Below are 17,397 nucleotides of genomic sequence, written 5' to 3'. Positions count from 1 at the left end.
AATAATGATGAAAATACAGGGATATATTTTAGATCCATAAGAAAAACAGTTAAATCTAATTTTATTGAATATAATTTATTATTTGATATCTGTCAGAGCAATACAAGTTGATAAATACTAATATAATTTATATTTCTCCTTTTTATTATTTTATTTTTAAATTCTGTTTTTATAAAGTTGTTCACAATATTTGATTACATTTAATATTTGAACACCAATTCCACCATCATTATACCTTTCTATCACCATATTTTGGATGTTTCTATCCTGAATCCCAAACTCTGCCCCCAAAGCAGAACTGAAATAATTTATTCTGTATTGCTTGTTATGAATAATCCACTAAAAATGAGACAAAATAGAGAAAAATGTGTGAAGATTGTTGAATTTCACACAGGAACAATTAAGCCCTTCTATAAGAGATTAATGACATGTTGTTAAAGGTTGAGCCTTGTGTGCTTATATCTATATCTGTATAAATATACTTCCCCCTAAGATTGGTTGCCTTCTACTTTAGACACCATCAAAAATGGTGTGCTACTCTTGGAATATTGGTGGTCTGAAATATGAGATGTCCAGGGATAGGTTTACTTAAGGGTGAGGCTCAGCCTGAGTCTATGGAGAGTGGCCATGAGTGTGGCAGCGGTTGAGTTATGGAGGTTTTTGGCTGCCAGGGCTGGGTCCGTTGGGGTGAAGAGGGGCCTTACCTGCTCCCCTCCAGAGTGCCCCGAATGAAACAGCCTGATGCAGCGCCTGGTGGCATGGCTACGGGACATTGTTTTATGCTCTCTTCTGAGAAATTTATATTGAGTCTCTATATTTCTCCTTTAAGGCTCAAGAATAATTTGTGGCTAAAATATGCTTCAATTGCCTAATGTCTCAGCTAGAGGAAAATCCCTTGTATAAGATCAAATGTAGACATAAAATTTTACTTCTGAACAATGCAAGTTCCTCAGTGCTTGGGAAGTCTCCTTCAAGAGATAACTGAGACCAAGTTATGTGGTTTGTTATATTCTCCCTTAAAAATAGACATCTGCAGCTTTCTAAGTCGTTCTCTAGAGAGAAAGAATGAAGGCATGGAAAAGGAGCTGGGAAACAAGGCCGGGAACTATCAAGTAGGTAAATGTCATGGTAATTTCTCTCCCTCCTCGCCTGGCATTTCTGACTTAGCTCATTTGTCTCAGTCCAAACAGGGTAAGTCTCACCTTTTTTAAGCAGGGATCCAGTTAGCACCTAAGTGCTAGAATATGTTAGAGAAGTGCATAGAAATTTCTTATTTTATCACATTTTATCCTGTTTTCTCTTCTAATTGAAATTTTATAGTCACGCTTTTGTATTTAAAAGAATATCACTAACCTTCAAAAAATAAAATACATTTTAAGTAAATAACAAAAACAAAAATTAAATCTGTGAGTGCATCAATTATATCTTGTGCATTTATCAAGTATTTAAAAATATTGACACATTACAGATAAAAACAAAGCACCCTTAATCTGTATAATCTTGTTTGTCTTCCCTCTATTAGGTAATCACTACCCTAAATCTGACACTGTCATTCCCATGCATGATTTTGTTTTTTATTAATTGAAGTATAATTGTTATATAACGTCCAGGTGTACAACATAATAATGCCATATAAAAAATGAAATTTCAATTTAGAACACCCTTACATGGTCTGACAGAATGAAAGAAATGTAAAATTCTTGTAAGGACCAGAGTCAGAAATAGGTCCACTTCCTAGTTCTGTGGAGGAGTCATTCAGAAAAAAACATAGTGAAAAAATGGAAATCAACTTTTCCTCCTTTGTTGTCATCAGAAAGCAGTTATAGATCAAACTGGAATTCATAACATTCAATCAAGAATCTGTTACACACACATACACATTGACACCTCTTCTAACAGAATAAAGATACAATTCAACTATCCTGATATTTTGCCTTTTTCAAATTATAGGTACCAAAAACAATAAGTTACAACTGGAGAAAACTCAACACTTTAGACCCTACAACTCTCCCCACCCCACTCCTGCCCCTCGCCCAGTAGCCCATTTGGTACTTATTGTTCAATTATGTATATATATGTTTTGACACATTACTTCCTTCGTTCCTAAGAAATAGCTCACTTGGTATTACATCTATCAGACTGATCCCTGAAGGTTGTTCCCAGGGGTGCTTGCAGGGTCAACTGGTGCCAGGGATCAAACCCAGGGTGCCCGCATGCAAGGCACATGCTCCAGTCCTCTGACCTGCCTTCCTTGCCCACATATGCATTCTTCTTTATTAATTTATTCATCAATGTGTACTTAGGTTGTGTCTTTATCTTGGAGATATAAGTAATGCTGAATGAACATGGCTACAAATGTCTTTTATTATTTATTTACTTGCTTATGTTGGGGTTTGGGGCTACACCTGGCAGTGCACAGGGTCGATTCATGGCTCTGTGCTCAGGATGATTCCTCACTATGCTCTGGAGACCACTGACGGTGACAGGGGTCAAGTTTGGATCAGCAGCATGCAAAGCCAAGAGGCTTAACCCTTGTACCATCTCAGTTACAAGAGATATTTTAAAAATATATGTTTATATATATGCTTTGCACTGCAGCACTGTTGTCCTGTTGTTCATTGATTTGCTTGGTGGGCACCAGTAATGTCTCCATTGTGAGACTTGTTACTGTTTTTGGCATATTGAATACACCATGGGTAGCTTGCCAGGCTCTGCTGTGCAGGCGGGATACTCTCAGTAGTTTGCCAAGCTCTCCAAGAGGGACGGAGGAATCGAACCCAGATTGGCTGCATGCAAAGCAAATGCCCTACCCACTGTACATATCCCCCCGAAATATATTTTTGGATAAGTACCCAGAAATGGAACTGCTAAATCATTTGTTAGTTTTATTTTTAATTTTTAAAAGAAAATCTTAAATTGTTTTCCATACTGGTTGTATTAATTTATAATCCTATAATCCTATCAGGCTTTTCTTCATATCCTTGTCAGTGTAATCACTGGACAGCTAGGGAAGCCCCGTGGCTCTCTCTTGCTGCCTGTGTTCGGTGGTCTTGGGCCAGTTACCCACCCGGGACAGCCAATGCCACAGGAGGACGAAAGAAGAAACGAGGGCCAAGCTGGTTAGTGATCAGTTGCTGTTTATTCCATTTTCCCCACATGACTGTTCCAGTCTCACTGAGCTACTCATTCTAGTCTCACACTTGCCCTCATTCCTGTCTCCTGTCTCCCCAGTTCATCTCTCCGGGCTCCCTCTCACAGCCTGGTCTCTCTCTCGTCTCTCACCAACTCACCATCGGGGCTAGACACCACAGCCCGTTGATAGCACAACCAACATATCAAAAGCCCTTCCTGATCACTGGTCAGGCTCAAGGGTGGAAATACCAGCGAGGGGTGTTTCTCCTCTCCTTAGTCCAATAACCCAATTAACATCTTAATTCTACTCCTCGTTGTTAGTTATTTTGTATGGACACAGTAAGATATATATTAAGCTTGTAGGGCTTGTAGGGGGGCTCTCCTGGGAACATCTTGCTATAGACCTCAGACTACAGTCAGGCCAGATTAATCTTTCCTAATCCTAGCAGGGTCCTAATCTAATTGTACTTTTTGGATCCCGACAGAATTTGTCCATGACCATGCTCTTAATTTATAGGTAAGTATTATGGCACTTTGGCCTGGCCCACTTTGATGTCAGGATAGCTCACTGCTTGCCCTGAGTCCTTCCAGTCCCTCGTTGGGACCCTGTTTTCGGGGGTGCTAGGAAGTAAGGGCAACTGAGGCTTAAGTCGAGAGAACAAATGCTCAGAGGTGAATATTCAGAGTCAATTAACTCCCAAGTTACAAAAGCATAGCATTAACTGTCTTCCTGTGTCCATACAAAAAGGGCATTGCTCTGAATTAACTATGCAAAGGACTTAAGGAGAAGAGAATAACAATATTTACAAGTTAACAGAGTCTGATAAGAAGATAAAGGAAATTGACCCTTTGGGGAAAGCAGAGTACAAAGATAGAGGTTACAAATAAACACAGAGGAGTGGGAACACTGTGATGGGAATAACCCAATAAACGTAAGCTCCCTGTGGCAAGGAATAAAGGACAAACCAATGTTATCCTACACTTACCAACATAAGACATGCATATGTGGGGGCCTGAGCAATAGCATAGTGGGCACTTGCCTTGAACACTGCTGACCTGGGTTCAGTCCCCAGCATCCCATATGCTCCCCTAAGACCTGCCAGGATTTATCCCTGAGCACAGAGAAGGAGTAATCCCTGAGTACCACTGGGTGTGGCCCCAAACTGACTACCCCTCAACCATGCACATATGTTGTTTATTATAAATAATATTGATGAATGCCTTGACAGTTATGCAAAAAGATCATGATGTGTAATCTGCTTTCACCTCCACTGTTACATTTTGACAACAGTTATTGCTTTATTCATTTTCATTGCTATAATATCATTATAAATTGGTGTATTACTCCCTTATTTTGTTGATCGGTAGTCAAGTTGCTTCAGATATTTCACTGTTACAATTTTGCAATAAATATTCTTTTCAAAATTTCCTACTGGGCATCTGTAAACGTTTCTCTGTGACATATATTTGAGAACATTGCTTGGGTCATGAACTTAACTGTTTTCACTTTTACTAAATATTGACATTTTTCTCTAAATCAAAAAACACTCTCAGGGCTGGAGTGATAGCACAGCAGGTAGGGCATTTGCCTTGCACACGCCGACCCAGGCTCAATTCCCAGCATCCCATATGGTCCCCTGAGCACCGCCAGGAGTAATTCCTGAGTGCAGAGCCAGGAGTAACCCCTGTGCATCCCCAGGTCTGACCCAAAAAGCAAAAAAAAAAACAAAAACAAAAACCACCACTCTCAGCCTGTAGTGAGAGTTCACCTTACAATTTCATCAGTGCTTGATAATGGTAGGTTTTTAATTAAAAATTGTTACTAAGTATGAATAACTACTAATTTACTAAGTTGTGTTTTGTTGATTCACTTCAGATTTCCTGATTACAAATTATACTTAACAGCTTAAAAAATTAACCTAATATCCTTATTTATTTAAAATATATCTTTCGAATATTTTACTTTTAAATATTTAAAAACATTTGCTTATACTTGGAACAATAGCGCAGTGGGTAGGGCGTTTGCCTTACTCTCGGCTGACCCGGGTTCGATTCCTCCACCCCTCTCAGAGAGCTCGGCAAGCTACCTAGAGTATCTTGCCCACACGGCAGAGCATGACAAGCTACCCGTGGCATATTCGATAAGCCAAAAACAGTAACAGGAAGCCTCACAATGGAGACGGTTACTGGTGCCCACTCGAGCAAGTCGATGAGCAATGGGGTGACAGTGATACAGTGATGCATAAATATTTATTTTAAAATATTGTTTTAAATAAACATCTTTGTTTACTATGCAATGTAAATTTTAATCAAACCATTTCGTTGTCAAATTATGTTCTGTAGTTAACTACCTTTACGCTCTAAATTCCCCCACTCTTCATTGTTATGTTTTTTTTTGATGACCAGGGGTTTCAAATACTGGGGGCATTCAGCTTGTACTTGCTGAAGGTTAACAATCAGGTTACTTTACTCACACTCTGGGCTGAAGTGCTGTTGCACCCTTTAGTTGTGGTGCTTAAGGTGGGGCTTGGGGGTCACACTCCTGACTGCCACACTCTCACACCATTTATTGAGATGTTTATGGAACATGTTGTTTGCAATGCTCACACTCCCTTGGCTACACTGTGTGCCACAGGCTGCACACCCTGTTGAAGTGCTGGAGATTCCAGACAGCAGAGCTTTGGGATCACAACTTGCGCCTGTGGGTGGCACCATGGATTAAACTCACAGTCTCAGGTTTGCTAGGCAGGTGCTAGCAGGTGCTTTTGCCACTGAACCATCCCTGACAACATTAACAACTTTCTTTTTTTTTAATGTAATGAGAAGCTATTTTTCAAATGGCCTACTGTATAATCTCTGGGTGGCCAGGGGAGCCCAAGTGGCTCTCCCCATGACCGCCCGGGTTTGGGTGGTCCTTAAGCCATTCACCCAACTGGGGCGGCCTGTGCCATGGGGCAGACGAAGGAGGAAACGAGGGCCAAGCCAGTTGCAATTTACTCAATCTCCCGTCTCTCCCACCTCACACACTCTTCCTTCCTACCCCCTCATTCCCACGTGCCTGTTCCAGTCGCTCTGAGCCCTCATTCTAGCCTCACACTGCTCCTCATTCCCATAATCTCCTGTCTCTCCTGCTCATTTCTCTGTGCTCCATCTTGCTCCCCACTTCTCCAACTCTCTCGCCTCTCCATGCCTCATCTCTCCACCCTAGCACTCTGGGCCAACACTGCACCCAGCCTGGTGGCAAATCAACATAAGAAATCCCTTCCTGACTGCCCATCATGCTCAAGGGCAGAAATACCACCTAGGGGTACTCCTCTTCTCCTAACATCTTAATTAATATCTAAATATTACTTATATTTGTATGAACACAGTAAGAGATACATTGAGGGCTTGTAGGGCAGCTCTCCTGGGAACATCTTACCACAGACTCAGACTACAGTGTTCAGGTCAGATTAATCATTCCTAACCCTAGCAGAGTCGGAATCCAGTTATTGCTTTTTGGATCATGAAAGCATTTTTCCATGACCAAGTTATTCACTTGATCTTAGCCAAAAGGCCGAGAAGTGATGAGTTCTTAACTTACAGTTAAGCATTATGGTACTTTGGCCAGGCCCATTTTGATGCCAGGGTAGCACAGAGCTCACCACTTGCCCTTGGTCCACCCAGTTCTTCATTGGGAGCCTGCTTTTGGGGTGATAGGAAGTAAGCACAACTGAGACTTAAGTCTAGAGAGCAGATGCCCAGGAGGTAAATATCACTGAGAGTCAATTAACTCCCATGTTACAAAAGCATAGCATTTACTATCTTCCTGTGCCCATACAAAAAAGAACATTGCTCTGAATTAACTATGCAAAGGACTTATGGAGAAGAGAAAAACGATATTTACAAGTCAACAGAGCACAAAGAAAGAAGTTACAAATAAACACAGAAGAATGGGAGCACTTTGATGGGAGTAACCCAATAAACCTAAGCTCCCTGTGGCAAGGCAGAAAGGACAAACCAATGTTATCCTACATCTTTACATTTTTTGTCTTAAATTTTTCTTATATTCTGGACATTAATCTTTTGTTTGGTATAAGCATCATGAACATTATTTTCTCTACAGCTTATTCCTCTTTTTATATCCTCTTGCACATAATTTAAAATTTTAGCATCATAAACGTATAACTTTGTTTAAGAATCCAATTCTGCCTTAGGATAATAGAAATTGAGGTAATCCCTGTGTCTCCTCCTAATGCTTTTAGGCTAGTTTTCTTTTATTTCCAGAAATAATGTGAGCTTTATTTCTCCAAGAAATTATACTTTTATATAATGAGAGATGTGTATTTATAAATTTGTTTTTCATTATGGAAAACCAATTGCATCACTGTACTCATTTGTGTGGTTAATCTTTTTCCTAGTGAATTAGTGTACTGCCTTGTCACATGTCATGTTTTCATCTGAGAGAAGTATTGCTCAAATGCACTTTTGCTTATATTCATTAACTAAAACCAAATCAGGAATTACATAGAATAATATGTCTATCTGTTGCCTTGGTTTATTTTGATCTCCCTCTTCTCAGGTTAACGTTGAATCAAGGTTGAACACAGTGTGCAATATTCTATAATAAGTTGCTGAGTATCTTGTCATTACTGTCTGTTAAAGTTCAGAAGAAAATGTTTGCTCATATATTAACAATTATGATGATTTGGAGGAAGGCCTTCCTGTTGATGTTTGGGAGGTCATCAAGAGTCAGGGATCAAACTCAAGACCTTCTGCATAGTAAGCTTGTGCTTTACTTCTTTGACCTAATCCCTAGGCCTATGATAATTTAAATAAGCATTTTCTATCATTAGATCATTTTTATATTCTTAGGATAAGCTCATTAAGTTATAATATGTATTTTTAATATATGGACTAGATTCAGGCTGCTAATATTTACATTTATCTTCCTGAGTGAGATAGGCCTATAATTTCCTTTCTTGTTTTGTCAAAGTCTGGTTTGGTTTTAATGAGTTTATTACTCTATTTTGTTTGGAGAGTAAACAATATAGGCATAGAACAGAAATGAATTAAATATAAAAGAAGGATATAATAGGGAAGACAGACCTTTGCTTTCTGTTTTATTGATTTCTGCTCTTTATTCCTCTATTGACTCTCTATTTCTTTCCCTTTTTTTTGAGTTGAAATATTAGTTTATTAATTTAAGATCCTTAGTTTTTCCTAAAATAACAATTGGGAATGGCAAATTTCTCTTTACTACTATATTATTGTATTCTATGTTTTTATATATAATTGCTTTTTCTATCCAGTTGTGACTATTGAAAAATTACCCTGGTTCCTTTAAAACATTGGTTATTTATAAATATTTTTAACGTATGTGTTTTCTTTTATGTTACATTTTAATACTTTCTAATAACATTAGAATAAAGCATATGGTTTCTGCGATATAAATTTCTTGGTATTTATTAAATTTGCTTTTGTCTTAACAGTTAATTTTGCAAGTGTTCCAATTCTTTGAAGAGAATTTCCACCCTCTAATTATTAGGTATGCATCCTGTATGTGTATATTAGAGTAAGTTCATAAGTTACGTTTTTATATCATCTTTATTCTTGCTATTTTTTTCCCAGGTTATGGCATCAATGAGTATTGTACTAAAAATACTCACATTGTCACTTTTTGTTTTTGTTCTGATCATTTTTCTGTATTTTAAGATCATCAACAAATAATATATTACATAGGGAAATTTTTTCTAGTATTCGATGCTGGAATTGTGGCCATTCTCCATTTAGTCAGACACAACAAGAAATATCATAATGCAATGACTATTAAATACTGAATTAGGTGACAGAGAAACCCTACACATGTGTGTTTTCAGCCCATTTGTTGTTTTATAGATTAGCTGGAGTTTCTAAGAAAAAAAGGTGAGCATGTGACCTTGTACATCCGATTATTGACATGTGGTAACCATAAGAAACAAAGGGGTTTACTATTTTTCTAATGCACAACTTTTCTTAGTAATCGGTTCATACCACCTATACATACAGAAAATAGGAACCGACTAATCAAGTTCCATCTGGGCTTTACACTTTAATTACTTGACAATGGTTGTTGCTTTTATGGAGGATTTAGATTTAGACATGGTCATGATCTGCAAAGTCACAGACAATGCACTACACGCCTCAGTGTGGCAGTCTTAAGGAACTACACGCAGTTTCTGCATTAGTGTATTTAAAAGTCAATTTTGACTTTACAATAAAAGATGCATTTTTTTCTTTGAGAATGAACCCCCGATATAAAATACTATGTTTAGTAGTAGGTAAGGACATTTCTAAAGTCAAAGACAAAGAATGAATGTATTTGTGGTGCTTATCAACTACCAAGACTACTAAGGGTTTCTAAAGAATAGCCAATAGTTCAATGAAAGGCACACCCAGACAAATAGTGGTGGTCAAAGGAAGATTATGCTGAAGAATATCCTCACTTGGACTGGAGTGTAGTAAAAAATTATTTAGTATCAAAATGGGTGCATCTTGACCATTAGAGATATTTAAAATTTAAAATTTAATACTAGGAGAATTAAATACAGCAGGAAGGAGGTTTTAGGATACTTTAAGGATGAAATTTTAACCAAAAAAATTTTTTGACCTTCATACTATGAGAAGCTTGTTACATACATAGTTGTAACTAATATTTTAAGTGCAACGTGAGCAAGAGCTTTGTGAATGAAGAATTACACTGGAAAATTATTTGCTGACCTTGTAAATTCTTGTTATTTTTGTACTTAATTTATATGTAGAACCGAATCACCCAGAGACTCATTAATCTAACAGGGCAAGAGAAGTTTGAAGAGTGCTGTTTATTAGTCTGCATTTGCTAATCAGAGATAATAACAAATATTTGAAATATTTTTGTCTCTAGGGAGAATATACTATTAGATGCTGTCCACCTTACTTTTTCCTAAGAAAGACTGCTTCACATTTCTAGAACTTTTATGCTGACATTGTTGGTTGTTTTTACTTAGGACCAACACAGTAAAGGCCAGGACAAACTTAGCAGCAAGATTCAAATCCACCAAAAAGAAGTTTAGGAGTTTTCTCTTTGCCCAACTCTGGCCCATTGTTAACAGCAGCCCTCAAGAGCAATGACCACTATTTAGATCTTTAGTTTATAAAGGACTATGTAAATAGCAGAGGCACAGAGAAATCTATGACCAATTATTCCATGTCTTTTTTAAAAATTTATTTATTTTTTAATTAGTTAGTCACTGTGAGGGTACAGTTACAAATTTACCCATTTACGTGCTTATGTTTCCTTCATACAATGTTCAAGAACCCATCCCTCCACCATTGTCCATTCTCCACCACCAATGAACCCAGTATCCCTCCCACCCTCCAATCCCACCCCCCCCACACACCCCACCCACCTCTGTGGCAGGGTATTCCATTTTATTCTCTCTCTCTCCTTTTGGGTGTTGTGGTTTGCGATAGGGGTATTGAGTGGCCATCGAGTTCAGTCTCTAGTCTACTTTCAGCATGCATCTCCCTTCCTGCGCGGGATCTCCAACCACATTTTACTTGATATTCCCTTCTCTATCCAGGCTGCCTTACCCCCAGCATGTGAGGCCAGCTTCCAAGCCATGGAGACAACCTCCTGGTATTATATACTACTATTCTTGGGTGTTAGTCTCCTATTCTGTTATTTTACATTCCACAGATGAGTGCAATCTTTCTATGTCTGTCTCTCTCTTTCTGACTCATTTCACTTAGCATGATACTTTCCATGTTGATCCACTTATATGCAAAGTTCATGACTTCATCTTTTCTAACAGCTGCATAGTATTCCATTGTATAGATGTACCAAAGTTTCTTTAACCAGTCATCTGTTCTCGGGCCCACCGTGAGCACGGCCTACTGGGCCTCAGACTGTTCTCACGTTGGCCCCGCCCTTCCTGGCTCTCCCATGATCTCTAGACCCCGCCTCCTGTCCCCACGCCTCTCTACTTGCTCCCCAACGGCACTGCTCCATGTCTTTAAAAGAGTCTGTAGATGGCTGACTGGTCATTGCATATCTATTACCTAATTCCCACACTGCAAATAACATTGTACTTGAGTTTGATCATTGCCGTTGATGAGATTATATGTCACCAGCGGGAGCTTGTGGGGGTGACTGCCAAGCTACTGAAAATAGGGGGAGATGGGAGGACATCATCCATTCCCGCTTCTGTTGAGCCTGGAGTTTTCAGTCACAAGTCCTGCATACCTGGGTTTTTCTGTGGATTCATTCATGGGTGAGGCTCATCCAAGTGTGTGGAGAGCAGCCGGCTTTCAGAAATTTAGAACTCACTCTAAGTTATCAACTATTAGAGTTACTAAGAAGAACTGAAATCGAGAACATTAAGTACACAGGTAATAAAGGTCTTTCTTTAGCATTTAAATTATAGACTCAAAACTGGAAGACACAATACAATTTGTTTCTCAATCTATTCATTGTTAAAGTACATTTGAGATTGTTTTGAAGAAGCAGCTAAATGATGGTGAATATTCTGAGATATCATACAAAAAATTTCTCTATAATGCTGTAGGTAAATTTGACTTTTAGCCTTTTGCCATATATGCTTCTATATTTGGTTCCTACTTTGTTACAAGTTGTTCAAATGTTTTGGACTTCAGATTCTTCTTTTATAACCAGGCTTGGTAATTCCAATCTCTGATAGTAAAAGTGAGGATAAATGGAGTTAGGCTTTTAAGAAATGACCTTACCTGTTGGGGTGAAAGATGGAGGACCAGAGCTGGAGGCGGGAGTGGTTAGATAATGGTGGAGGGAAATGGACACTGTGGTGAAGAGCTTGGTGTTGCAACACTAAATACATGAAACTCTATCATGAACAGTATTGTAAATCACAGTGTCTCAATAAAAATGAGGAAAAAATAAAGAAGTCTTCATAAAAATGAAAGCAACCCACAAAAATCAAGGTTATTATTATTCCACCAGGTATTACTGGCTTCAAATTCCCACTCCGTGACCCCTCTCCCCCACTTGAGCTGATAAAAACACATGGGAAGCGTGGACTAGTTGAAATAAACATCATATAAAGAGGTTAACTTACTTCTTTTACAAACCACTGGCAAAAGGCAGGACCAATCCATTCTCTTGCATGCATACCACAGTCTATCCACACAGCTTTTTTGTAAGCTCGAGATCTCCTGCCCAGCTGAAAACAAATGTATTAACAGTAACCAATGCAGGCTTTTAGTTTTAGATTTTTTTGACCAGGATAATTTAATAAGATTTCAGCCAATCCTTTACTATCATTTGATTTATTAGGTGACCCACAAAAACAATTTAAAAATTTCCAACTTATTTCAGAAGTTCAGGTTTGTTAATACTGAAATAATAAACACATTGCCCCAATTACAAAACAGAGAAATAAAAATAAAAAGTAAAATAACAATTCCTTAAATAGAGTTGCTTCTACATGATAACATAACAAATACGTGATGACTAATTCATGCCCCCAACCCCGGCCTCTCTGCCACCCTGCCTCAAAAAAAAAAAAATTAAGGAAACAAATATTCACAAGAAACTACTCTTTTGTTTATTCATTTTCTTGGGGGGTTATACCCAGTGGTGCTCAGGACTTAATCCTGGCTCTGCACTGGGTCTGCTGTGAGCAAGGCAAGCTTCCTATAGGCTTTTGCATGATTGCTTGTTTGTTTTTAGTTTATTTTTGTTTTGGGGCCACACCTGGTGATGCTCAGGGCTTACTCCAGGTTGTGAGCTTAGTGATCACAGTTGTCACAACACAGGGGACCATAGCTGATGGCAGGATCAAACCAGGTCTGCTACATGTAAGACAAGCACCTTACCCATTATACTATCTCTCCTGCCCTACAAAGTCAAATATTATTTCAACACAAAATGCAAAAACTCAACTTCATTTATGAAGTCAAGGGATATAATTTTTATTATAATGCTATAATAATACTACCAACCATACCCAACTGCCGCCATGCTCCAGGCCACTTTCCGGATGCTCCAGCCGAGCCTCATGCATGAATGAAGTCCCATTGAACCAGATAATGCAGAACTTTGTGACCTTGGACTCTGGACTCAACAGGACATGGAAGCAGAGATCCTCTGCCTGCTATCTTCCAATCTCCTGTGACCCAGGGATCACACCCATAAGCCACACCCTGCCACATCCTGCAGTACCAGATAATCTCCTCATCGATCACCCTCCAGATCTCAACTGCTGCTCCTCCCAGACGGAGTGTAAAATGAGGTCCCCGTAGCCATGCCAGCGGACTCCCCGCCAGGCTGTTTTTACTCAGGGCACCCCAGAGTGGCCCTGGCAGCCGACTTCCACTACCAAACCACTGCCACGCTCCAGGCCAATTTCTGGACCGGGCAGCCACGAACACATTATAAGATACTTCCTACCCATTTTCCATAATTACCACACCATATTTGATGGAGTTCAGACAGTAGGCAACAAATCATAGAGAGTAATATATATGTGTGTATATATATGTGTGTATATGTATATATGTATGTATATGTGTATATATATATATATATATAACATACTTCTTGGAGCGATAGCATAGGGGTAGGGTGTTTGCCTTGCATGTGGCTTACCAGGTTTGATTCCTCCGTCTCTCTCAGAGAGCCCTACAAACTACCAAGAGTATCTCACCTATACGGCAGGGCCTGGCAAGTTACCTGTGGCATATTCGATATGCCAAAAACAGTAACAACAAGTCTCAAGATGGAGACATTACTGGTGCCTGCTCAAGAAAAATCGATGAGCAACAGGATGACAGTGACAGTGATGACAGTGACAGATACCTCTTGGAGAGCCCGGCAAGCTACCGAGAGTATCCCACCTGCATGCGCAGAGCCTGACAAGCTACCCGTGGTGTATTCGATATGCCAAAAACAGTAATGATAGGTATCATTCCCCTGACCCTGAAAGAGCCTCCAATCATTGGGAAAGACGAGTAAGGAGAGGCTGGTAAAATCTCAGGGCTGGGAGGAATAAAAACGTTACTGGTGCCCGCTCAAGTAGATAGACAAAAAACGGGATGACAGTGACAGTGATACAGTGATTATAATACTATTTTATCAATATTCCCTTAAAACCTGGTTTTAAATCTTGACAGTATATTCACAGGGTTCCTAAGTTTTCATTCAATCATTTCATTTAATTAATACTTCAGACTGTGTACTTGGCACTGGAGGTTCAGACGTGAAAGAAAAGGAATTTATATGCTAGTGGGAAAGTAGATGTGTGAGCAACCAACCACTGGAATGTGAATGTACACAAGTTACTTTAGGAACGTGGGTATGCTATGTATAATTGACTCGTAAAATAAAAGAAGGATTTTTAGAAGAAGACCATTGAGTAGTAGAGCAAAACTTGAGGCTTGCCTGACAATCAGGTTGGAAGAAGGCACCTGAAACTTGGAGAATCTGTTTTTTTTTTCTTTTTGAGTCACACCTGGCAATGCACAGGGGTTCCTCCTGGCTCTGCACTCAGGAATTACTCCTGGCAGTGCTCAGGGGACCACATGGGATACTGGAAATTGAACCTGGGTCCACTGCGTGCAAGGCAAACACCCTAACCGCTGTACTCCTGGCTCTGCGCTCAGGAATTACTCCTGGTGGTGCTCAGGGACCATATGGGATGCCGGGGATAGAACCCACGTTGGCCATGTGTGATACAAATGCCCTACCCGCTGTGCTATCGATCCAGTCCCTGAGCCTATGTTTCTGAGGAGCTATTTCTGTAGGTGAAGAAAGGCATCTAAAATTGAATAGAGTAGTAGTCAGCACATAAAATATATATACACTAAGTGTGTATATAAAAATCTACGTGTGTGTTTGTGTTTGTGTAAGATGGGGTGGGGTAACTATGAGCATGTGGGCTGGAAGAGAGAGCATGAACTTACTTTAACTCCACACTAACATTAGGGTGGAGAAGGATTTAAAAAAAGTGGTCTTCATGGAACCAAAGCAAAAGCATAGAGGGTAGGGCACTTGCCTTGCAAGTAGTCAACCCGATTTGACACCCAGCTGGATTTGATTCCTGGTACCACATATGGTGCCCTGAGCCCTGTCAGGAGTGATCCGTGAGTGCAGAGGCAGGAGTAAGCATTAAGCATCACTGGGTATGATCAAAGCAACAAGGAAAAAAAAGGTGTTCTTCAACCATCAGCCCACAACTCTTGCTAGTCCACAGGTGTATAAAGGCTGAAAAACACTGGTCTAGCACCTTGGTTATAACTGCTAGTCTATGAACTCGTATACAGGAAAGATGCCAATCTACAGGTCAAAAAAGCCACAACAACACTGATTTAAAGGGTGAGAGAGTAGTTTATGGGAATTTGGAAAAGTGTTTTTAATACTTAGGACAGTCAATAATGGCAGAGACAATGAATGTAGAGTCAAATTGGGGCAATGTCAGTGAGGGAAAATGAAGAAACTGAGGTAAATTCAAAAGATACTTAGAAAAATTGCCAGTTCTTGATGGTAGGTTTAAAATGAATTATTAAGTCAAGGAGAGGCTTTAGGATGATACAGGTCTGGGACTTGAGCATAGAAGTGTTATTCTGAGTCTGAGGTGCTTCTACAAGTATCCAGGTAGAAATGTCAAGTAGGCCATAGTGCATACACTTAAGGATCAAGAGTGGATTCTGTGGACTGGAACAGTTTTAAATGACTGTTGAAGTCATAGGGTGAATGTGACCACCTAGAGAGAGAAGAGTGGATCAAAGACGAGACTTGCCATTTCCAGTACCTAAGGCAGAGACTAGAGGAGAGGAACCAAGGAAGGAGGGAACGGTCAGAAAGACGGGAGGTAAATCTATTCAAAGTCATTGTTGATTGTAGTAAGAAGTCTTAAAGACATTCTGGGAGCAAAAGTCAGTGAGTAAATAAGAGATAAAGCAGTAGAGACACTTAATAGGTAAGTCTTTTTTAGCTGTTTGAGGAGGGATGGAGCATCAGTAGCTATAGAGATCACGGATCAATGTGATGTATCCTTTTTTTTTTACCTTTTTTATTGAATCACTGTGGGATACAGAGTTACAAAGCTGTTCATGATTGGATTTCAGTCATACAGTATTCCAACACCCATCCTCCCACCAGTGTCCCTAGGTGGTTTTCTCCCATCTCCCCCCACCCCTCCCTCTGCCTGCCTCTATGGCAGGCACTTCTCTCTCTCTCTCTCTCTCTCTCTCTCTCTCTCTCTCTCTCTCTCTCTCCTTTTGGACATTGGACATTGTAGATTGCAATATTGATACTGAAAGGTTGAATGTGATTTATCTTCTTATATGTTTACATAGTTTTGTATTGATTCATCCCAAGTACTAGCAACCCACAATTCATTTTCAATGCCATTTGAAGATGTGCACCAATAATAATATGGCAAATAGAATTTTCTGGAACATCTAATGAAAAAAAGTAAACATTTAAAAAAAACCTAGGGTTGTATGTTTCTTAAATTATCTGAAGATATTGATATAAGACTCTGGGATCAAACCCTGAAAAAGACATTGTTTCTTTTGCCCATAAGTCAATGTTGAAAATATATGAAGTCTAGTAAATATTTAGTTAGTAACCTATTACTTTTACCTTTAAAACAAAAAGAGGTCTTCCCTCATATGATTTTCCAATAGAGAACATGTGAATGAGTGATGAATGAGTTTTATTCAGATGATACATCCAATTTTGAATCTAAAAGAAAATAAACGAAAACCATGTCAGACTATCATAATTATGGAAGTTTTAGAGAGTAAAAGGTAACAAAAAAAGACAATAGTAGTATATCTTTAAACACAAAGTGCTTACAAAAAGTATAAATTGAACAAATTTTTTGTAATTTAAATTTTATTTAGTATACTTAAATATATAACTTTTTGCCAAATGATAGCTTTGAATCCTCATAATGCTCTTTATTTGAAGCACATTTTCTACTATTTATTATTAATATGTTGATGTCAAAGTTTTTAAGAAAATTAGTTGATACATTTGGGTTACTTTTGAAAATAAAAATTTATTCCTTTTCTTCCAAGCATATAAAAGAAAATGAAATAAATCATCTTTAGAAAAAAGCATCCAGGCCACTTGAAAAGTATGCACTAAAATATCACATATTGTAATTTGCCATTGAACAGGAGATGTTAAGAAAAGAATTATTATTATTATTTTTTTCTCTTAAAGGTTATTCTGCCAAACTACACATTAGATGACAAATTCAGAAGAATTTCCACACTAGCAGT

General features: G+C 38.9%; 1 protein-coding gene across 1 annotated transcript in view; it reads right to left on the bottom strand.

Annotated features, from left to right (window-relative positions):
- The window catches only part of CPA6 (carboxypeptidase A6), a 252,777-nt gene that overhangs the window by 40,017 nt on the left and 195,363 nt on the right, over positions 1–17,397 (bottom strand). The window contains 2 exon segments of the mRNA XM_004602408.2: positions 12,222–12,326; positions 16,751–16,852. Of these exon segments, the coding sequence (XP_004602465.2) occupies positions 12,222–12,326; positions 16,751–16,852 (207 nt within the window).

This window comes from Sorex araneus, chromosome 2 (assembly GCF_027595985.1).
Source record: "Sorex araneus isolate mSorAra2 chromosome 2, mSorAra2.pri, whole genome shotgun sequence".
Taxonomy (NCBI): domain Eukaryota; kingdom Metazoa; phylum Chordata; class Mammalia; order Eulipotyphla; family Soricidae; genus Sorex; species Sorex araneus.
Note: the sequence above shows the minus strand (reverse complement) of the source record. Positions and strands in the feature narration are given on the sequence as shown.